This window comes from Tamandua tetradactyla, chromosome X (assembly GCF_023851605.1).
Source record: "Tamandua tetradactyla isolate mTamTet1 chromosome X, mTamTet1.pri, whole genome shotgun sequence".
NCBI lineage: Eukaryota > Metazoa > Chordata > Mammalia > Pilosa > Myrmecophagidae > Tamandua > Tamandua tetradactyla.
Window position 1 is genome coordinate 83,882,521 of NC_135353.1, and position 24,639 is coordinate 83,907,159.

The following is a 24,639-nucleotide window of genomic DNA, read 5'->3' on the forward strand; positions in this document are numbered from 1 at the left end:
GGTATGTATGAGTTTTTTTTTAATTTATTTTCCTGGAGTGATGTAACTATTCAAAAAAATTATCATGGTGATGAATACATAACTATGTGATGATATTGTGAGCCATTTATTCTACACCATGGATGGAATGTTTGTATGTTAATAATGGTTGTGTGCTGTTTTTCTAATAAAAAAAATCAATTGACTGTAGATCTGAAGGTCTATTTCTGATCTCTCTGTTTGATTCCATTAATTAGTATGTCTGTCTTTATGCCAGTACCATGCTGTTTTGACCACTGTGGCTTTATAATATGCTTTAAAGAAAGGAAGAGTAATACCTCTTACCTCATTTTCTTTCAGGATGTTTTTGGTTATTCAGGGTCTCTTGCCTTTCTAAATAAAGGAGCCTGTTGGACTTTTGATTGGTATTGCATTGAATCTGCTTTTATGTTTGTTGTTTGTTTTTTGCATGGGCAGTGTCCAGGAGTTGAACCTGGGTCTCTGGCATGGCAGGCAAGAACTCTGTCACTGAGCCACCATTGCCCACCCCTGCTTTTTATCTTTTCGCCTTTTTAAAAATTTATTTACTTGGTATTACATTGAATCTGTAGATCAATTTGGATAGAATTGACATCTTAACAATCTTTAGCCTTCCAATCCATAAACATGGAATGTCTTCCCACGTATTGAAGTCTTCTTTGATTTCTTTTAGCATTGTCCTCTAGTTTTCTGTGTACAAGTACTTTATATCCTTGTTTAGGTTTATTCCTAGATATTTGATTCTTTTAGTTGCTATTATGAATGGAATTTTGTTCTAGATTACCTCCTTGGATAGCTTATTACTACTGGAGTATAGAAGCACCATTGATTTTTGCCTGTTGATCTTGTATCCTGCCACTTTGTCTAATATGCTTAGTAGCTCAAGAAGCCTTGCTGCTGTTTTTTCTGGATTTTCTAAATATTAGTTCATGTCATCTTTAAATCATGACAGTTTTACTTCTTCCTTTCCAATCTGGATGCTTTGTGTTTCCTTTTCTTGCCTAATTGTTCTAGCTAGAATTTCTAACACAATGTTTTATAGCAGTGGTGACAATGGGTATCCTTTTCTTGTTCCTGATCTTAGAAATAAAGCGTTCACTCTCTCACTATTGAGTATAATCTTAGCTTTGGATAAATGTGGTGTATTACGTTAATTGATTTTCTTGTGATGAACCACCCTTGCATAGTTGGAATAAAACTCATTTGATCATGGTGTATAATTCTTTCAGTATGCTTGTGGATTCTATCTGCAAGTATTTTGTTGAGGAATTTTATATCTGTATTCATTAGAGAGAATGGTCTGAAGTTTTCTTTTCTTGTAGTATCTTTATTTGGCTTTGATATTAGGTTAACATTGACTTCATAGAATGAGTTAGGTAGTGTTCTGTGTTCAATTTTTGGACGAGTTTGAGCAGTAATGGTATTAATACCTAGTATCCTCTTATGATCTTTTTTATTTCTTCTGGTTCTGTGGTAATGCCTCCCTTCTCATTTCTGATTTTATTTATTTGCATCTTCTCTCTTTTTACCTTTGTCAGTCTAGCTAAGTGTTTGTCAGTTTTATTGATATTCTCAAAGAACCAACTCTTTTTAATTCTTTCTGTGGCTTTTTTTATTCTCAACTTTATTATTTTCTGCTCTAATCTTTGTTATTTCTTTTCTTCTTCTTGCTTTGGGGTTAGTTTGCAATTCTTTCTCCAGTTTCTAGAATTGTTCGAGTAGGTCATTGATTTAGCACTTTTCTCCCTGTTAATGTAGACATTTAGGCCTATAAATTTCCCTCAGCACTGCTTTCACTGCATCCCATAAGTTTTGATAAGTTGTATTCTTGTTTTCATTCATCTCGAGATGCTGATTTATCTTGAAATTTTTTCTTTGACCCACTGATTGTTTAAGAGTGTGTTTTTTAACCTCCATATATTTGCTTATTTTCCGGTTCTCCATTTGCTATTTATTTCAAGCTTCATTCCTTTATGATCAGAGAAGTATTTTGTGTAATTTCAGCCTTTAAATTTAAGACCTGTTTTGTGCCTCAGCATATGGTCTATCCTTGAGAATGTTCCATGAGTACTTGAAAAGAACTGGTATCCTGCTGTTTTGAGATGCAGTATTCTATATATGTCTGTTAAAGTTTAGTTTATTTATCATATTATTTAGGTTGTTTGTTTCTTTATTACTCCTCTGTTTAGATTTTCTGTCTATTGAAGAGAGTGGTGTGTTAGTGTCCTGCTATCATGGTAAAGTCATCTATTATGCTATTATTCCCTTTAGTTTTCCCAGTGTTTGCCTCATGCTTTTTGGCATCTTGATTAGGCAAACAGATATTTGTGATTGTTACCTCTTCTTGTAGAATTACCCCTTTTATTGTTATATTGTGTTCTTCTTTCTTTCTTGTAACAATTTTGCATTTAATGTCTACTTTGTCTCATATTAGTATAGCTACCCCATCTTTCCTTTGGTTACTACTTAGTGGAGTATCTTTTTCCATCCTTTTACTTTCAACCCATTAGTATCTTTGGGTCTAAGATGAGTCTCTTGTAGACACCATATAGCATATTTTCTAATCTATTCCTCTAACCTGTGTCTTTTGATTGGGTAATTTAAGCCATTAACATTCAAAGTTATTATATAAAGCCAGTTTTTGATTCAACTGTCTTTCCTTTGGTTTTCATTTGTCAGATCTATTTTCTTTCTCTCTCTTTTTTTATCCTTTAAGTTACCCTTGCTAATATTCTTCAATTTTGTATCCTCCTCCAGACCTCTCTCCCCTGTCTTCTGTTTTCATCTGGCAGGACTCCCTTTAATAGTTCTTGTAGGGCAGGTTTTTTTTATTAATGAACTCTGTCAGCTTCTGATTATCTAAATATTTTATGCTCCCCTTCATTGTTTAAGGACAGTTTGCTGGATAGAGAATTTCTTGGCTGGCAATTTTTGTTTTTCAGTATCTTAAATATATCGTACCACTGCCTTCTCTTCTCTATGCTGTCTGATAAGAAATCAGTACTTAGTTTTATGTGGCTTCCCTTGTATGTGGTGAATCACTTTTCTCTTGCTGTTTTCAGAATTTTCTTCTTTTCCTCTTCAGCTTTTGACAGTCCGATTACTATTGTGGCTTGGAGTGGGTCTATTCAGATTTATTCTGTTTGGAGTCTTTTGGGCTTCTTGGATTTGCATATTTATGCCTTTTATAGGGGTTGGGAAATTTTCAGCTGTTATTTCTTTGAATATTCTTCCTGACCCTTTCCCCTTCTCCTCTCCTTTTGGGACACCCATAATGCATATATTTGTGTGCTTTTTGTTGTCAAATCATTTCCTTGAAACCATCCTCAAATTTTTCCGTTTTTTTCTCCATTTGTTCTTTTGTCTGTTCCAGTTTGGTTGATCTGTCTTCTATCTCACTGATTCTTTATTCTGTGTCTTCAAACTGCTGTCATGTATCTCCAATATATTTAAAATTTCATCTACAGTGTCTTTTCTTTCCATAACATCTTTTATTTTTCTATGTATTCTTTCACACTCTTTTTTATGTTCTTCTAGTGTTTTCTTAATACCCTTTATCTCTTTATACATATTTTCCTTCATTTCTTTGAGTTGATTCAGTTTGATTGCATATTTTTTATTAGTTTTTCCAGACTCTTTATCTCTTCTGACTCTTTGATCTGTACCTTCAACTGGACCACTTCTTCTTGAGTTTTAGTGTGCCTTGTGATTTTTTTGCTGCTATCTCTTCATCTGATTATCTTGATGAGTGTATTCTGAAGGTTGATTGCTCTCTCATGTATATGATTTAGTTGTTGCCTGGGTTTGTATTAGGGTACTGCTTTGACAGTTGAGTCTTCTGTATTTCTCAGCCAAAACAGGACTGGATACCCCTGCAGGGGGTGTACACCAGCTCCAGTGGGCCTAGGGTTTGAGAGGCTGGTCAAGTCCCTGCAGTTCCCCTGTACTTCCCAGCCTGACCAGCAGATAGTGCTGTTTGGTTCCTTAATTGTCCTCACAATATGTTTTCCTCCTGGAGCCCTGGCAGTGTCTGAGCGTACAGCTGAAATTGGGCTTTCTGTGCTCTTACTTCACCTGCCAAGATCAGGCTCAGTGTAGGGCTGTGTCCCCCACTGTATTTGTAGCAGAGGACTCCCCCAGCTGCCCCAGTCTGCAGCAGTTCCCAAGGGAAGAATCAGGCTGCCTGCTGCTGTTTTCCTCAAGGTTGGGAATGGACACCAGGACCCAAGCTGGAAATCCAATCTCTGTCCACATTTTCTCAAACTTGTTCCTCAGCAGCCTGGGCCTTAAAATATCCTCCATTGTCCCCCAGATCCCCAAATGGTTGATTTGGGTAGTTTCTGCCTGGTTACTTGCTGCTTTTAGGGAAGATTTTGCCATTCCTTCCCTGATCCTCCATTTTAGATATTCCTTCTTGTTGCCCTTTTGTATTCTGCCCTCCTCTGCAGCTTAAGTCCTGCCATGGGTCTCTGGGGGCTTGGGTCTCTGTGTCTTGATACATGTGCGGATCTGTCTCACCTCTGTGAGAGATTTTATAGTCTGTGTACCTGGTTGAAGGGATCCTGGCTACTGTTTCTGTGTACTTCCTGATTTGTTTGAGTATGAGTGAATGAGAGGGGAGAGGACTAGCTATACTGGAATGGAAGTTTCCTGCCTGATATTTTTCTTTCTTTGATTCAGCATTTGTGGGATCCTTCTCCAGTCTATACCTTCCTCCAGAGTTCTGAACAAGTGAGAATTGTCTTTTTATTTGCTGAATCTCTGTGGATAGATTATCAGTAGTCCTAGGTTTCTTAATAATTAAAACAGTTCCTAGATGAATGTGCCTGCATGTCAGTAGCTCCATCTTTTGTCAAGGTTCGGGTACTTTATTATAGAAGCCATTTCCCAATAAGAATGTAGTTTAGCATCATGTAGTTCTGCCTATTGCTGAATATTTAATACTCAGTTGTAATTAATGGAAAAGAAGATTGTTAGGCTTTAATTAATAGATTCTAATTAATTTGTTTAATGCCCTGTATCATAGTTTCCTAGGGCTACCATAACAAAGTACCCTAATGTTGGTGGGTTAAAACAACCAAAATTTATTGTCTCACAGTTCTGGAGGCTAAGATTAAAAGCAAAGTGCCAGTAAGCAGGACCTTCCTCCCTCTGTACCTTGTAGGGAATTCTTTCCCACCTCTTCTAGCTTCTGATGTGTGCCTGTAATCCTTGGTATTCCTTGGCTTGCAGCTGCAGTACTTAATCTCTCCTTAGAAGTCACATGGCATTCTCCCCTGTGTCTGCCTGTGTCCACATTTTCTTGCTATAAGAACACCAGTCATAATGGCTTAGGGTGGACCCTAATCCTATTCACCTCATCTTAACTAAATCATATCTTCATAGACCCTATTTCCAAGTAAGGTCACATTCAGAGAACTGGGGATTAGGACTTGAACATATTTTTTGGGGGAGGGGGAGAAGGGGTAACACAATTCATTCCATAATCTCCAGTCTTCTCACACAGTTCAGCTTTCTTTATGTCTGCCAATAACATATTTCTTTTCTGTTAGTTGACATTAAACAAAGGGGTGTTGCCTTAAAATTATACACTGTATAAAGCATGAAAAATATACTGAATTACTATTTCAATACTATTTTTACCTGTTGTTTTTATTGATTGGTATTATGACAGTTGTGTAACTCATTTCCTTACTGTTGGGGAGAACTTAGGTACTACCCTGAATCAGCTTTGCAAGGACTATAGAAAGATTAAAACCAGATTTTCTACAGTTTGAAGGTTGATATTCCAAACAACAGAGAACTTTACCTCAGTGCCGTGATGATTGAGCTGTTCTACCTTTGAAAATACAAATGGCCTTTTGTAGTTTTTACTTTTAGTTGAAAAATTTAGGTTCTTTTCCTATCATGACACTTTAGCTTCATAGAGATGTTAGTTCTTGTTTACTATTTAAATGCTGTGTATATTCATTTTTTAGTTCCACAAAGAGACTCTAGTTTTAAGGAACTCTTTTTCTGCATATAAAATAGTGTTTCTGGCAACAGAGACAAACTTCATCCTTCACCATAAACTACTTCTTCCTTTGCTTGTTGTAAAAGCTGTTGTAAAAGAAAAAAAAAGCTGTTGTGATACAAAATTGGCAGGATTGTTCCATACTCTATTTTCCTACTTTTTTCTTATCCGGAAGTTCTCACATTGTCCTTAAATCATATCTATAGAATTTAAAAGATAAAGCCAATAACCTGAGCATTTTATAAATCATTTTGAATGTCAGAGTTCTAACCAATTTCTTTAAAGATAAAATTTGATAAACTATTAGAAGGGCTTTAAGTTTTACTATTTCTTTTACAATATTGTCCCAGAGATCATCTTGGAATGTTATATTGATTTTCTTTGTCATATTGATTTTGATACCTGAAGTCATAGCCTTTCTTTTCAGAGGTATATAATAAACTGTATTTAGAACTGTATGTTCTTGTTTGTTAGCTGCCTGAATGTAGTATACCAGAAATGGAATGGCTTTTAAAAGGGAGAATTTAATAAGTTGCTTGTTTACAGTTCTAAGGCTGAGAAAATCTCCTAATTAAAACAAGTCTATAGAAATGTCCAATTTAAGGCATCCAGGGAAAGATACCTTGGTTCAAGAAGGCCGATGAAGTTCAATGTTTCTCTGCCAGCTGGAAGGGCACACGGCAAACATGGTGGTGTCTGCTGGCTTTCTCGTGGCTTTATAAAAGGGACCCTCTCCGAAATGTTTCCTCTTTTAAAAGATTCCAGTAAGGAACTCCACCTTCAATGGGTGGAGACACACCTCCATGGAAATCATCTAATCAAAAGTAACCACCCACAATTAAGTGGGTCACATCTCCATGGAAACAATCAAAATGCTCCCACCTGGCAATATTGAATGAGGATTAAAGGACATGGCTTTTCTGGGGTCCACCACAGATTCAAACCAGCACACTGTATAAATACCAAAATGAATTTAGTCAAAGTCTGCATTGGTCTCGTTGTGAGTTGATTCATAATTGTGTTACCCTCTTTTGTCAGACAAACCACAGTAATGAAAACCATGTACATACATAATTGATGAGAACAACAGATGCTGATGTTAAAAACACAACAACAGGAAAAGTTAAAAATGGGAGATGCATAGAAAAATTATAGAACCATTTATCTCTGGCAAAAGCCATATGACCAAGTATAAGGGGAAAAAATAGATTTTTAAATCTTTTTTTTTAACTTGTCAAAATGCTTACAATTTTTATAGTTTTTTTATCCATTATTTTTTGTTACTTTTTCTTTTTTTGTGAAAAATAATATATATACAAAAAAGCAATAAATTTCAAAGCACATTGTAACAGTTAGGTGTAGAACAGATTCCAGAGTTTGGTATGGGTTATAATTCTGCAATTTTAGGTTTTTACTTCTAGTTGTTCTAAGGTACTAGAGACTAAAAGAAATTATCAGTATAATGGTTCAGCAATCATACTCATTTGTTAAACACTACTTTCTCTGTATAACTCCACCATCAACTTAGATCTTTCTCCCATTCTTTAGGGGCATTTGGGCTATGCCCATTCTAACTTTCTCATTTTGGAAGGGGCTGTTGATAATATAGGGTAGGGGGATGGAACTAGTTGATGTTCTGGAGAGGCTGGCCTCTTGGCTTTTCAGGACCTGTCTGGTGCAGGGACACATCTGGAGGTTGTAATTTTCTGGAAAGTTACCCCAGTGCATGGATCCTTTGTGGAATCTTATATAACATCCTAGGTCTTCTTTAGGATTGACCAGAATGGTGTTGGTTTGGGTTTTGCAAGTTATGGTAGGTAGCAGTGTCTAACTGAAGCTTGCCTAAGAGTGACCTCCAGAGTAGCCTCTTGACTCTATTTGAACTCTCTCAGCCACTGATTCCTTATTTGTTCCAGTTCTTTTTCCCCTTTTGATCAGGATGGCATTATTGATCCCAGGGTGCCAGGTCCAGGCTCATCCCTGGGTGTCATGTCCCACACCACCAGGGAGACTTTCACACCTGGATATCATGTCCCACATAGTGGGAGGGACGTTAATTTCACTTGAAGACTTGGACTTAGAGAGAGAGGCTACATCTGAGCAACAAAAAAGGTTCTCCAGAAGTAAGTCTTAAGCAGTTTGAAAGGATTTATGTACCCTAGAGAAGCCATGTTTTAGTCCTAATCAATGTGAGAGCAATGGTTTCTTCTAATCCCTATTCAGTGCTTTAGATTGGAAACTTGATTAGGTTATCTCCATAGAGACGTGACTCAATCAGTTGTGGGTATTGAACTTGATTAGATGGAGATGTGTCTCCACACATTCTACGTGAGTCCTGATTAGATTATTGGAATCCTATAAAAGAGGAGACATTTCAGAGAGGGTCCCTTTTGAGAAAGAGGAGAGAACTGCAGAACCACAACAGAATGATGAGAGAACCACAGAGCCCACCAGCCAGCGACCTTTGCAGAGATTGCATGGGCTCAGCAACTTCCACTCACTAAGGCTGGTCTGGCTGCATCCACTGCTGAGTGCCCAATTTGCTAGTTCACAAAGACCCACACTCAGTTCTCAATATGGCCCCATTCCCGAGGTGATCAGCCTGCTCCCAGTTGGTTGATTACACTGGACTACTTCCATCATGGAAGGGCAACAATTTATTCTAACTGGAATAAATCCTGATATGGGTTTGCTTTCCCTGCATGCATTGCTTTTGCCAAAACTACCATTCATGGGATTACAGAATGCCTTATCCACCATCATGGTGTTCCACACAGCATTGCTTCTGATCAAGGAACCCACTTCACAGCAAATGAAATGCAGGAATGGGCACATGCTCATAGAATTCTCTGTTCTTACTATGTTCCTCATCATCCTGAAGCAGCTGGTTTGGTAAAACAGTGGAATGGCCTTTTGAAGGACCAATTACAGTGACAACTAGGTGGCAATAACTTGCAGTGCTGGGGCAGTATTCTCCAGGACGGTGTGCATGCTCTGAATCAGCCTCTACTCTTTGTTGCTATTTCTCTCATAGCGAGGATTCACAGGTCCAGGAATCAAGGGGTGGAATGGGAGTGGCATCATAGTCTACAGGTCTTAGTTCCAGAAAGAGGAGCCCTTCTACCAGGAGACACAATAATGTTTCCATTGAACTGGAAGTTAAGATTCCCACCTGGCCATTTTGGACATCTTATGCCCTTGAATCAACAGGCAGAGAAGGGGGTTACTTTACTGGCTGGGGTGATTTTTCCTGACTATGAAGGGGAAATAGGACTGCAGCTACACATTGGAGGTAAAGAAGAGTTTTCCTGGAGTACAGGGAATCACCTAGGGCATCTTTAGTACTACCATGCCCTATGATTAAAGTCAGTGGAAAACTGCAACAACCCAATCCAGACAAATGTCTCTGAAACCTCAGGAATGAAGATTTTTGTCACCCCACTAGGCAAAGAACATGGCCAGCTGAGGTGCTTGCTGAGAATAAAGGGAACGCAAAATGGGTGGTGGTAGAAGGTAGTGATAAATATGAACTACAACCACGTAACCAGTTACAGAAAGAAGGACTGTAATTGTATGAATATATCTTCATTGTTTTGTAGTGAGTATGTTTGAATTTGTACATAGAGCAAATGTCTTTTTTTCCTCTCTATCTTATCCTCTTTATGATGTAAGTTATATTGTTTATGGTAAACTGTTTAAGTTGAAGAACATCAAATTTAAGAGTGAATGTTTTCCAAGGACTTGTACCCTATTCTGGAGATTTAGTGCATTTCCAGTTGTACACAGGACAGTTCATCTTGTTAGGTGAAAAAAAGAGGTGTTGTTTTCTGTTTAGAGATTAGATATGGTTTAAGATGATGTGTGTAGCTGCCAAGTTGACAAGAGGTAGACTGTGATGGTTAAGTTCATGGGTCAACTTGGCCAAGTGATGGTGAACAGGTTGTCTGGTCAAGCAAGCTCTGGCCTGTTGATGTGAGGACATTTTGTGGACTTAAATCATGAACTCATTGGTTGCATGCATGGCTAATTACTTCTGCAGTTGGCTAAATGGAGCATCTCCTGCAATGAGTGATGCTTATTCTAATCACCTGAAGGCTTTTAAGGAGAATTCAGAAGAGAGAATCTCTCTCTATTTCAGCCAGCCAGCCTCTCCTGGGGAGTTCATTGAGGGCCTTCATTGGAGCTGCCAGCATGTGTCCTGCCTTACAGATTTTGGACTTTTTCATCCCCATGGTTGTGTGAGACTCTTTTACAAATCTCATATTTACAGATATCTTATGTTGGTTCTGTTTCCTGGAGAACCCTGACTAATGTAGATGAAAAATCATTTTTTTCAGAAAAGTATAGGTTCAACATTCTCAGTTTAATTAAAACTTCTCATCATGCTTGTTTTATTTAGGAAAACAGTGAATTTGTGGATGAAAGCTCAGAATGGCAAGAACATGTCCTTGAAAATGAAGAAGCCATTGTTCTTAGCAGGAAGGACAAAACCATTCAGCATGTAGAAATGTTTTGTTATACCAGGTATGAAAAATATTTATTCAGGACAAACTAAGTTAATGGCTTTTTATTCACACTTCTTGAGAAGAAGCTAGTAGTAAGGATTTATGTGACATTGGTTCTGCAAGTCAAATGAATATGCTTCTTTTTCCTTATTTTTCAGTTTAACTTTCTTTTTTTTATCATTTTTTTATTGTGAGATATAATGTACAAAAAAAACAACAAATTTTACAGTATACTTTAACAGTTAGTTATGAAACAGATTTTGGAGTTTGGTATGGGTTATAGACCCACAATTTCAAGTTTTTCCTTCTTGCTGTTCCAAGACACTGGCTACTAAACAGAAATATCAAACAAATGATTTAGTAGTCATATTCATTTGTTAAAACCTCACCTCTCTTATAACTCTTCCTTCTACTTTGTTACTTCTCCCAATCTGTATGGATATTTGGGCTATGCCCATTCTAACTTTTTCATGTTGAAATGGGGTATCAACAATATAGGCTAGGGTGATAGAACTGGTTGATGTTTTTGAAGAGACTGGCCCCTCTGGGTTTTTCAGGACTTCTCTGGCCTAGGAACAATGTGATAATTTTAGGTTTCTGTAAAGTAAACTTAGTGTGTGAAACTTTTTTGTAGAATATCAGATAGACCCCTGGGTGTTTTTAGGATTAACAGGAATGATGTTGGTTAGGGTTTGGTAAACCATGGCAATTACCAATATCTAGCTTAATCTTGTATAAGACTAGCCTTCAGAAGAGCCTCTCGATTCCATTTGAACTCTCTTAGCCACTGATACCTTATTTTGTTGCATTTCTTTTCCCCCTGTTGGTCCGGAAGACATTGTTGATCCTGTGGTTCCAGGGCCAATCTTGATCCCTGGGAGCCATGTCCCATGTTGTCAGGGATACTTTAACCCCTGAATGTCATGTCCCTTATAGGGGGAGGGTAATGGTTTTCCTTACGGAGTTGGGCTTAGAGAGAGAGAGACCATGTTTGAGTTACAAAAGAGATTTTGTGGTAGCAACTCTTTGGCATAATTATAGGTAGGCTTAGCTTCTCTACTACAAAAATGAATGAGAGTGTTCCAGGGGTTTCCCAGGTAACTGTTCATACATCTCTAGCTTCTGTGTACCTCTAAGTCCCCTATATTCTACATTGTAAGCCTCTGAGTTTCCCTTTGCCAGCGCTATAAGAGTGAAATCATATATTATCTGTCCTTTTGTATCTGACGTATTTCATTGTCTTATGTCCTCAAGGCTCATCTGTGTTGTAATATGGTTCAGGACCTCATTTCATCTTACTGCTGCAAAATATTCCATCGTATGTATATTCCACATTTTGTTTATCCACTTGTCTGTTTTGGGGCCTTTGGAATGTTTCTGTCTTTTTGTGATTGTAAAGAGTGTTGCTATAAATATCATTGTGCAGATCTCTGTTCATGTCACTGCTTTCACCTATTCTGGTATAAATCAAGCATTGGGATTACCAGCTTGTAGGGCAACATGATATTTACTTTTCTTAGTTTTGATTGTCTAACTGACTTGTACTGCAGCTGTATCATTATGTATTCCTACCAGCAATGAATAAATGTTTCATTTTCTCCACGTCCTCTCCAACATTTATAGTTTTCTGTTTGTTTAATAGCTGTCATTCTTATAGATGGAAGGTTGTATCTTACTGTATATAATTGGGTTGTTTGTTCTTTGTTGTTGAGTTGTATAATTTCTTTATGTTCACAGGATATCAAACTTGTTTTTCTGATATGTGGTTTCCAAATATTTTCTCCCATTGGGTTGGCTGTCTCTTCACTTTTTGAACAAAGTCCTTTGGGGCACAGAGGTTTTGATTTTGAGGAGTTTCCATTTATCTCTTTTTTCTTTTGTTGCTTGTGCTTTAGGTATAAAGTTTAAGATGCTACCTCCTATTATTAGGTCTTGAAGCTGTTTCCCTTTATTTTCTTCTAGGAGTTTATGGTACTGGCTCCTATATTTAGGTCTTGGATTCAATTTCAATTAATTTTTTTAAAGAGTGTAAGGTAGAAGTTTTCTTTCATTCTTGTCGCTCTTGTCATCCAGTTCTGCCATGCCCATCGATTGAAAAGAGTGTTCTGTTCCAGGTCAGTGGATTTGGGGGCCTTGTTGAACATCATTGACTATAGATTTGGTGGTCTGTCTCCACACTTTCTATCAGATTCTATTGGTCAGTATTTCTATCTTTGTGCCATTATCATGGTGTTTTGACCACTGTGGCTTTATAATAATCTTTAAAGTTGGGAAGTGTTAGTCCTTCCACTTGCTTATTTTTTTAGGCTATTTTTGGGTATTTGATGACTCTTTCCCTTCCGAATAAATTTGATGAGTAGCTTTTACATTTCATCAAGGTAGGTTGGAATTTTGATTGGTATTGCATTGAATTTGTAGCTCAGTTTGGGTAGACTTAACATTTTAACATTCAACCTTCCTGTCAATGAGCACTGAATGTCTTTCCACCTATTTAGATGTTCTTTGATTTCTTTTAGCAATGTTTTAGTTTTCTATGGATAGGTCCTTAACATCCCTGGCTAAGTTTTTTCCTAGATACTTGGTTCTTTTAGTTGCTATTTTGAATGAATTTTTTTCCTTAATTGTCTCCTCAGGTCATTACTAGTGGATAGAAACATTACTGATTTTTGAACATTTATGTTATATCCCACCACTTTCTTTGAAATTGTTTATTAGCTCAGGTAGCTTTGTCATGGATTTGTCAGGATTTTCCAAATAAAAGAGCATGTCTTCTGTAAATATTGAAAGTTTTACTTCTTCCTTTCCTATTTGGATGCCTTTTAATCCTTTCTCCTGTCTGATTGCTCTAGCTGGAACTTCTAGTACAATGTTGAATAATTATGGTGACAATGGTCATCCTTGTCTTGGTCTAAATCTCAGGGGTTATGCTTTCAGTCTCTCACTATTAAATATGATGCTGGCTGTGGTTTATTCATTTATGTCCTTTTTGATATTGAGGATGTTTCTCTTGATTCCCACCCTTGAAGTGTTTTTATCAGAAAAGGATGCTGAATTTTGTCAAATGCCTTTTTAGCATGAATCAGTGAGGTGTGATTTCTTCCTTTTTGATTTTTTAATGTGTTGTATTAAATTGATTGATTTTCTTGTGTTGAACCATGTGATGGTTAGTTTTTGGTGTCAACTTGGCAAAATGATTATGCCCAGTTGTCTGATTAGGCAAGCACTGGCCTGACTGTTGCTGTAAGAATATTTTGTGGCTGGTTGATAAACCAGAAGGCTGGTATTATTAAGTCATCAGTCAGTTGATTGCATCTGGGACTGATTACATCTGCAATCAACTAAAGGCATGCCTGCCACAATGAGATAATCCAATCAGTTGAAGGCTTTTAAGAGAGGAGAGCGATGTTTTTGCTGCATCTTCAGCCAGCGAGCCTCTCTTGTGGAGTTTGTCCAGGCCTTCCCTTCATCAGAGTTACCACCTTCACAGCCTGCCCTATGGATTTTGAACTCTTACATTCCCATGGTTGTATGAGACACCTTTATAAATCTTATATTTACAGATCTCTCCTCTTGGTTCTGTTTCTGAGAGAACCCTGACCAACACAAACCACCCTTGCATTCCTGGTATAAACCCCACTTGGTCATGATCCATAATCCTTTATTGTGTTGTTAGATTGAATTTGCTAGCATTTTGTTGAGAATTTTTGCATCCCTGTTCATTAAGGAGATTGACTGATAGTTTTTCTTTCTTGTAGTGTCTTTATGGGTTTTGGTATTACAGTGATTTTAGCTTCATAAAATGTGTGTTAGGTAGAGTTCCTTTTTCCTCAGTTTTTTTTGGAAGAGTTTAAGCATGCTGAAATGAGACCTCTGTCTCATTTCTGATTTTATTTGTGTTCTCTCTTTTTTTCTTTGTCAGCCTAGCTAGGGGTCCATCCCTTTTACTGGTTTTCTCAAAGAACCAGCTTCTGGTTTTGTTAATTCTTTTCATTGTTTTTTAGTTCTCCAGTTTGTTTATTTCTGCTTTATTCTTTGTTATTTCTCTGGTTCTATTTGCTTTGGGTTTAGTTTGCTATTCTTCCTCTAGTTCCTCCTTGTGAGAACTTACAGTCTTGATTTTTGCTCATTCTTTTTTAATATGGGTATTTGGGGCAATAAGTTTACCTCTCAGCACTGCCTTTCCTGAATCCCATATGTTCTGATATGTTGTATTCTCATTTTCATTTGTCTCCATATATTTATCAGTTTCTCTACAATTCCTTCTTTGACCCACTGATTATTTAAGACTGTGTTGTTTATTCTCCATGTATTTGTGAACATTCTGGTTCTTGGTGGTTATTAGTTTCCAGCTTCATTCCGTTGTGGTCAGAGAAAATGCTTTGAATAATTTCAATTTTATTAAATTTATAAAGACCTGTTTTATGTTCTAGCATATGATCTATCCTGGAGAATATTCTCTGAGCACTAAAGAAGAATGTATATCCTGGTGTTTTGGGGTGTAAAAATCTATAAATGTCTATTAGGTCTACTTTCTTTATCACGTTGTTTAAGTTCCCTGTTTCCTTGTTGACCCTCTGTTTGGCTTTTCTATCTATACAGGAGAGTGGTATATTGAAGTCTCCCACTATTATTGTTGAACTATTGCTCCCTTCAGTTTTGCCAAGGTTTCCCTCATGTACTTTTGAGCTCCTTGATTGACAGCATAAAGATTTGATTGTTACTTCTTCTTGGTGAATTGTCCTTTATTAATATGTAGTGTTCTTTCTTGTATCTTATATTTTTACATTTGAAGTCTATTTATCTGATATTAGTATAGCTACTCCTGCTTTCTTTTGGTTACAGTTTGCATAGAAGATCTTTTTTCCATCCTTTTAGTTTTAATCTTTTTTGTACCCTTGGATCTAAGATCAGTCTCTTGTAAGCTTCATTTAGATGTGTCATATTTTTAATGCAGTCTGTTAATCTGTGTCTTTTAATTGGTGAGTTTAGTCCATTAACATTCAAAGTTAGTACTGTAAGAGTTGTTCCTGAATCTTGAATCTACCCTCTTTTTATTCAGTTTTTATTTGTCAGATCTGTATATTATTTTCCTTCTCTCTCTTCTTATCCTTTAATTTATCCTTACTGATACTCTCTAGTTCTGTACCTTCTTCCAGACCTCACTCTCCTGTCTCCCTTTTTCCACTGTCAGAAGTTCCTTAATTATTTCTTATGGGCAGTCCTCTTGTTGACAAATTCTTCTAGTGTTTGTTTGTCTCAGAAGGTCTTTTAATCTCTCAGTCAAATTTGAAAGACAACTTGGCTGGAAAAAGAATTCTTGGCTAGAAATTCATTCAGGATATTAAATATATAATACCACTGCCTTCTCACCTACATGTGCTTATTGAATAGTCTGAACTCAGTCTTATGTGGTTTCCCTTGTTTGTAGTCATTTGCTTTTCTCTTGCTTCTTTTAGGACTTTTTGTTTCTCTTTACCATTCAGCATTATGATTAGGATGTGCTTTAATGAAACCAGGAATAAATACTTGATAACTTTGTATATTATTGTGTGACTAGAATAAACCTGTTTAAGAGGTGATTTTTGATATTTCGAGGCTTCTGTTTTCTCTACTCTTTATGATAGTTTCTAACTTACTGAACTAACATATTTTGAGTGCTGGCGGAATTATCTTATTTTCAATTTCCAATCTCTTGAATTTCATTTCTGGAACTTATCAAAGTGAGAAAGTAAAAGGTTGCTGGTAGAAGTCTTGTTTTAACATAGCAAAATAGGACTCCACCAAAAATATACTCTCATTACCCATTAGAGCATGGAGAAGGAGGTGAACTGGAATAAAGTTCTGTTTGTGTCATTCATTTGGAAAAGGTAGCTGTTTATGAATGTTGTTGTATGGAGGATGAGCCTTGAAAGCATCCAGGGAAGTGGAGGTATGTACAGAAAATCCACTTGTCTATTTTAAGTGGTAAGAACATGGAAATAGAAGAATAATAACACCTCACTTAGCCCCAGCCAGATTGTGGCAACCCTGACCTTTTGAATCATGGCCACAAACTTTGAATTATGTGAAAGGGGCTAGGACCAAAATATCTGTCATTAAGATTTACTTTATATGGGAGGTCATCATCCATTGATTTAAATCAAAAGCTTTATTTAATGCACTTCTAACAACCTTATTTTCTGGTTTTTCTACCACAGTACCTATAGGAAGCAGCAGATAGTAAAGGGATTATCTGATAGAGGCAAGCATAATGAAAGCCACACTGGGACCAGAATTCTAGCTTTGCTTTTACCATTCAACTAGCTATGTGATATTGGGCAAGAGATGTCTCCTCTCTGAGCCTATTTTACCATTAGTAAAATGTGAAAGATTTGGACTAGGTAATCACAAGAGTTCCTTTGGACTCTAACATGGTGCATTTTAGATGCTAGTTCATTGACTAACAAAGGAGAAGTAAATAACATCAGTGAGCTGAAAGTAGGCTTTTGACCATTTACTGTAGGGGCAAATGCTTTTCAAGCTAAGGGGTTCCTCAAGAGCATAACTGTATTATAACACAGTGTAGCAATTGATGACCATAATTACATGTGTGTCTTCAGGCAAAAGTTTAATTATGTTCTTTATCCCTTGATTGAAAATGTAGGGAAATCTGAAATACGTTTTTAAAAGATGTCTATTAAAAATGGTTAGAACAAGGATTTATCATTTTAAGAGATGAACTTTAGTTATCTGGGAAATTCCCTTATTTTCTTTGTGAGTAAGTAAAGATATCTTTACTGTTTAGTAGATCTTTGGCATTCTTTAGGTATACCTCACAAAATCTTCATAAATACCCACTTTTGTAAATAGTGAAAAACTTGGTACAGATTCCTGGCTTTTTGTTATTGCTTTTTTAACGTATGTATTATTTATGTCAATGCTACATTTTTTGGACATAGGGTTTGTATGTATATGTGTGTGTGTGTTTTTAGTTCTGTAGTTTTATTGCATGTGTAGGTTCATGTGTCTGATACCCAGTCAAGTTACAGAACTGTTACATCACAAAATTAATTCCTGTACCATTTTATAATTACACTTCATTTCCCCCTTTACCCTGTTCCCCCAAATCCTGGCAACTGATCTGTTTCCCATCTCTGTAAGTTTGTCTTTTTGAAAATGTTATGTAAATGAAATTGTACAGTATGTAACCTTTTGGATTGGCTATTTTTTACTCAGCATAATGCCCTGGAGATTCATCCAGGTTGTTGTGTGTATCAGTAGTTTGCTCTCTTTTATTGCTGAATAGTTTTCCACATTTGAATGTACCAATTAATGATTAATGTGTTTAATCATTAATCCTTTGAAGAACATATGGTCTGTTTCAGTTTTTGCCTATTACAAATAAAGCCACTATGCACATTCATGTACAGTTTATTATATGAATATAAATTTTCATCCATCTGGAATAAATACCCAAGAGTACAGTTGCTGGGTCATATAATAATTTCATGTTTAGTTGTATAAGAAACTCCCAAGCTATTTTCCAGAGTCACTGTACCATTTTATATTCCTACCAGGAATGGATGAGTGATCCAGTTTCTCCACATCCTCACCAGCATTTGGTTTATCACCAGTTCTTATTTTAGCCACTCTGTTAGATGTATAGTGGTATGTCATTGTGGTTTTAATTTCCCTAGTGGCTGATGATTTTGAATGTCTTTTCAAGGTACTTATTTGCCATCTGTATGTCATTTTTTGTGAGATGTCTGATCATGTCTTTTGCTCATTTTCTAATTGGATTGTAGTTTTACTGATGAATTTTGAGAGTTCTTTATATATTCTAGAAATGTATTCTTTTCCAGTTATATGGTTTGAAATTACTTTTCCCAATCTGTAGCTTGTATTTGCATCCTCTTAAAACAGGATGTTCTGCAAAGCAAATGTTTTTAATTTTGATGAGATACAAATTTATTGACTTATTTTCTTTTATGAATTCTGTTTTTGATATCAAGTCTGAGAACTCCTTGCCTAGCCATAAATGCAGACTATTCTTTCTTATTTTTAAAGAGCTTTGTAGCTTTATGTTTTAAATTTACTTCTATAGTCCACTTGAAGTTAATATTTGTGTAAGAAATGAGGTTTATTTGTTTTCAAACCTAAGAATATCCAATTGCTTTCGTACCATTTATTGAAATGATTTTTCTTACTCCATTGAATTGTTTTTGCACCTTTGTAAAAGTCGGTCGGATGTGTTTGTGTGGGTCTGTTTCTGGGTTCTCTGTTTTGTTCCTTTGATTTGTATGTTTATTTATCCACCTATACCATACTATGTTGCAGCTATGTAGTAGTACTTACTATTGTACCTATATAGAAGTAGTTATTATCAGGTAAACTTCTTCCTCTAAATTTATTCTTCTTTGAGAGATTGTTTTAGCTATCCCAGAGCTTATGTGCCTTTCCATATATATTTTAAATAAACTTGTTTATGTCTATAAAAAAACATTGCTGGGATTTTTATAGGAATTGCTTTAAAGCTACTGATCAATGAGGAGAATTGACATCTTTGCTACTTTGAGTCTTCTAATTCTGAATGCTGTATGTCTCTTCATTTATGGAGATCTTCTTTGATTTCTTTCAATGGAATTTTATAATTGCCAGAATATATATGATATATATGTACTATATACCTAAGTATTTCATTTTCTATGGTGCAATTATAAGCAGTATTTTTATTTTAATTTCAGTTTCAACTTGTTCACTGTTAATATATAAAAATACAATTGCTTTGTGTGTATCAGGATCTTATATCCTGAAACCTTGCTGAATTCACTTAGTCTAGGAGTTTTTCTAGATTCCTTGGAATTTTCTACACAGGCTATCATCACCTGTAAAGAGGAACAGTTTCATTCCTATCCACTGCCTTTTTATTTTTAAGATTTTATTTTCTCTTGTGATTCATGTGTTCTCTGTTCATAGTGACACACTGTGAAAGTTAATTGTGCTTTCTGTCTATCCTTAGATTCACTTAATGAGCTTTTTTTTCATATGGAAGTTATTGTCTGTATTAGTTAGGGTTCTCTAGAGAAACAGAATCAACAGGGAACACCCACAATTATAAAAAAGTATCTCATATGACCACGGAAACGCAGAGTCCAAAATCTGCAGGGCAGGCTGTGAAGCCAATGATTCCGATGGAGGGTCTGGACCAACTCCACAGGAGAGGCTCACAGGTCGAAGCAGGAAGAGAGCCCGTTTCTTCTCAATCCTCCTTAAAAGGCTTCCAGTGATTAGATTGAGGATCACTCATTGCAGAAGACACTCCCCTTAGCTGATTACAAATGGAATCAGCAGTTGATGCAGCTGACGTGATTATGATCTAATTCTATGAAATATCCTCATTGCGACAGACAGGCCAGCACTTGCCCAACCAGACAAACAGGTACCACCACTTGGCCAAGTTGACATATGAACCTGACCATGACATTGTCCTTTCCTGAAGGTTTTTGTAATTAGAGGCTAATTCTGGGCAATCATTTAGGGTCTGTCACTTGCTAAATATCTTGACCTTGGATACTACTTACTCAGCATGTGCACTTCAAATCCATAATCTGGCAACTGTGAAATTAGCAAAAGTCTTACACTTTAATGGCAATTCATGCCAAGAGTGTACTGTATTTAGTTATGCTAAGCAAATAGTTAGAGATCAAATGTAAATCCTTGGTGTACTACATATATGGTATTGTTTTAGTTACTTACCTAAATATTCATATTTTGTTTATCCATTCATCTGTTTTTGTTTATCCATTCATCTGTTGCTAGACATTTGGATTGCCTCCACCTTCTAGTTAGTGTGAATAATGGTGCTATCAACATTTAAGGTCCTGTTTTTAATTCTTTGGGTTATATAAGAAGAAGTGGATCGCTGGGTCACATGGTGTTCCAGTTTGCAAGCTTCCAGAATGTGATATACCAGAAACAGAATGGCTTTTAAAAAGGGGAATTTATTAAGTTGAAGATTTACAGTTCTGAGGCTGTGAAATGTCCAAATTAAACCAGGGTTAAAGAAATGTCCAATCTAAGGCATCCAGGAGTGAGGACACTTGTCTTGTTTATTTTTGTATCCCCAGTACCCAAAAACAATATCTTATGCATAGTAGGCACCTAGTTCTATAAGAATTTGCAAATGAAGAAGTAAATCTCAATGCTGTCCTTATCAGCATTAACAGTTCTAGAAGTGTCACAGGCCCCTCCAGGGAAGGCAGTTAAATTGACCATTTCTCCAAGTTGCTTCAATTGGTTTAGAAATAACTATAGGCCCTGAACACCTGAAGGCAGATTCTTATACCCTTCCCTATAGTCAGTAAGAGCAGTGTATCCCAGAAATCCCACATCCATGGTACAATTTGTCATCATTGTCCCCTTTGCTACAGAAGATGATAGCTAATAAAAGTTACAATTTATTGAACATTTACACTGTGTCAGATTCAGAATAAGCACTTTGCATGTATTAAATAATTTAATCCATGCAACAGACCTAATGAAATAAATATTATTTTTATTCCCATTTTATAATCTTGAGAACTGAAGCACAGTCACACAGCTAGTAAGTTAGAGAAATTAGGATGGAAACCTGGTCAGTTAGACTGTCCACATTGATTTTACAACTACCTTCAATGGCTAGTCTCTGCTATTTACACATTATTACTAAGAGTATGGACCTGACTTCTAGTGGCCTAGTTGTTTTAGTTCTGCTGATCATTGCTTGCAAAACAGGTTATCTTAGATTTTATCACAGTGACCCACATCAGGTAGGGCTTGCCTTCTTGTCCATACTGTATCACTGTGAATGAGGCCATCTTGTAATATAGCACTTATCTGAGTTCTTCTTTTGTAGTCTTGATGAATAGAGTAAAACCTCATACATAATGAGTCCCAAGAGTTTATAGCAAGGGATGAGGCCTGGCTTGGGAATTTTATGAACATAACCATTTCCTGAGGCTACAGGAGTTATTGCTTATTATTCAGCTTCTACAGGTAAGGAAACATTTAGTTGTGGGCCAATAGGAAGTCTAAGCTGAGTTGGATGACAATAGCTTAAGTCTTAGAGGACATCTTGGGGGTAGATAATACTGTGATTTATACGCTGCCCAGTTTGGCATTCCCAGGAGACAGACCAGACCAACTTTGGGAAAAATGTAATGTTCACTTGTGATCACACTCACCCTTTCCATGCTTCCTGTTAGAAGAAAGATACTGGGAAAAAGAGTAAGTAAGCACTCTGCTAAGTAATATAAATATATAATTAATAAACATTATATGCTTATGTAAATATGTAATATAAATATATAACTCATAAACATGCTATATAATATACATCAAAATTACATATTTCTGTGTGTGTATGTATGTGTATAAACAACACTCAGACTTTTAGAACCCTTCTGTGTGTATGTATACAGCTATGTAAAAGTAAATATACAAACATACATGCCTGACCCCCATATATATTTTTCCAACCAGCAGACACTGGATAAGCATGATAGAAAACTCCATATATTGTTGTAAATACAGTGCTATAATAAATGTATATGTATAAATGTAATTATAAGTAACAGTTGAATTATGTATAAAAAGTTGATGCAATCACTGAAGCTTTATTTTATCTCACAAAACTTACACATACCTAATTACCGTTGAATGGACATAGGCTTTGACAGTTTAAAGTTTCAACTGGGTATCACTGAAGCACAATAATCTCAAGAGTTTTCTCTTGTAACAGGCCTTTTTTTTTTGAATCTTGGTTTCTTACTTTATTATTTTTATTATGAGGAACAGTTAAGAGATCTTCATCAGTCCTCATTACAGAGCCCTTATCTGCAGCCTTCCCCACACCTCTGTGGAGGACAGAGAGTCTAGAGAACTGAGAATAGTGTTTGGGAACACTGGGTTGTTTATATATAGCAGAAGGGAAAAAAGACCACATTCTTTATTCTAGTGCTTCAAATCTGCTACATAATTAGTGAGAATGGAAGCTACAGACACAGTAGGCCAGGAAGGCCAGGGTCACATTATTACCGGACGAAGGCCATAACCAATTCCTGAGACACTGCAGTTTCAAACAGAGAAAGAGTTTATTATTGCACATGTAGCAGAAAAACAGACAGCCTAACGGCTCAAGATCTGTCTCACCAAGTTTACAGGGTTCAAAGGTTTTTAAGGATTTTAGCAAGAAGAGATGAGGTCATTTCAGATAGTAAGTTCAAAGCAGAAAAGGAGACAAGTGCTATCGTTTCAGTAGGAGAACATAAGTTGAAAGGAGGGGAGTCAGAACTATCACTTCAGTGCTAAAGGTGTAAACCAAAAGGAAGATGTAGTTAAGGACTGACTTCATTAGCATTAGGGCCTTTGCTCTACAAAAGAATGGCCAGCTCTTACAATCATAAAGGCACAGGTTAAGGGCTTTTTACACTCATTTCAGATATAAAGACAGCTGGACTACAATTCAGAGATCTCAGGTATTTCCCTGTCTACTCCAACATTCCAGAAATCAAAAAAAAAAATTATACAATGATTTACTAATCAAAATCATCCCTTAAATCCTGATTTCTCAGTTATAAATCATGGTACAAGTTTCTGTTGCAAAGCTGATGGTAGACCCAATGATTTTATTCTGGCTTCCTAGGGGAAGCGCAGTCCAAGCTGGTGCAAACAGGGCCCTGTTAGGACAGATTAGGGGGGTTTGGTACAACACTCATAACCACATAGCAAGCTGAGGTAAGGAAAGGTTTATTGAGGGGAGGGGTAGTGCAGGGGAAAGACGGGAAGGGGATGCTTTCTTCACAGGGCCAAAGAAAATGTCCTCCTGTGTTGTGGTATTTTTCCTTTTATGCTTTGAAGTTTGCCATCCTTGATTGGTGTGGAATTTTCCCTTCGGCTTTTTGTCCAGTTGACATTGGCTTGTATTTTTCTTTCTTTTTGTGCTTATCCTGACCTGTTTGTTCCTTATTGATGGAGGCATACCTTTCTTTAATGTGGTTACTTGCCCCAGGCATTGCCCCAGGCAGCATTTGGCAAGGGACATTATGCATTGTGACAAGGGAGTGGGGAGGGAAAGGGTCATGAGTCAGTGGACCATGATTTTCGGCAATTGCTTCAGGGGAGAGGGGGTTGTGGCCCAAGCTCTGTCTCCTGTGGCCTGTCAATCCTGTCGTTTGTTTATTATAAAATTTAGGAGAGGAGACAGGGGCATCGTGTGTCATTCTTAACTGCTTCCTGCTGGATGGGGGCAGCATTAGGGGCCTTCAGGAATGAGGCAGGATTTTTGATATGATGGTGAATGGCTGCTTCATCCGATTCTTGCTTTGCAAGTTTTTGGTAACCTAGCATGTTGTTCCTGAAAGAGCTTAAGAGCAATATGTTATAAACTGTTTTTTGAGTTAGCGAAGTGACTGTGTAGCATAAGAATTGATTAAGAAGCTTAAGAACAAGGGTGCTATGATAAGTAAAATTTAAAAATTGACAAGTGGCCCTATTAGGGGAAGTAAGTAGGGGAGCCATGATGACATCCCCAACCATGAAGAGTCAGCATTATGTTCTTGTAGCCTTTTAGCCCATACCTTAAGTTTTTTTGTTGCATCTCAGGCTACTCCAGATTTATTAACATGTAAGCAGCATTCCTCATTGAGGAATAGGGAAAGACCTTCTTCTTTAGCTGTTAGCAGGTCTAGCCTGCACCTGTTTTGCAGCACTACTGCCATGAGTGAGTCAATTTGGCTTTGCACATTTACTAAAGCAGCCGAGAGTTCCTTCATACTATCTTGGAGCACTTTTGACAGCAACTGTGTGGTTACTATGCCACTGACTCCAGTGCCTACCCCTGTTTTGATACCTAGAGTAGCTAAGAGAGGAAGGAGGATGATACCACGTTTTGGTTTTAGGTTAATGTTAAGGAGAATGGGGAAGGACTAGTTAGTAGGAGTTATTGAGATTTTGGGTGATGTATAGAACAGGGTGCAGGTTCCTGACCATTAGGTGGGTAAACAGAGATAAGTTGAAGAACCACATAGAAAGAATACCCTTTGGTCTACCAGACAAGTAGAAAAATGAATAGTTTGTATATGTGTG

At 36.8% G+C, this 24,639-nt stretch overlaps 1 protein-coding gene across 1 annotated transcript in view; it reads left to right on the forward strand.

The window, feature by feature from the left end:
- CHM (CHM Rab escort protein) overlaps positions 1-24,639 on the forward strand; it is a 166,526-nt gene that overhangs the window by 86,247 nt on the left and 55,640 nt on the right. Inside the window, exon 3 of the mRNA XM_077146388.1 lies at positions 10,431-10,555. Within this exon, the coding sequence (XP_077002503.1) occupies positions 10,431-10,555 (125 nt within the window). The remainder of the gene's footprint in view (positions 1-10,430; positions 10,556-24,639) is intronic.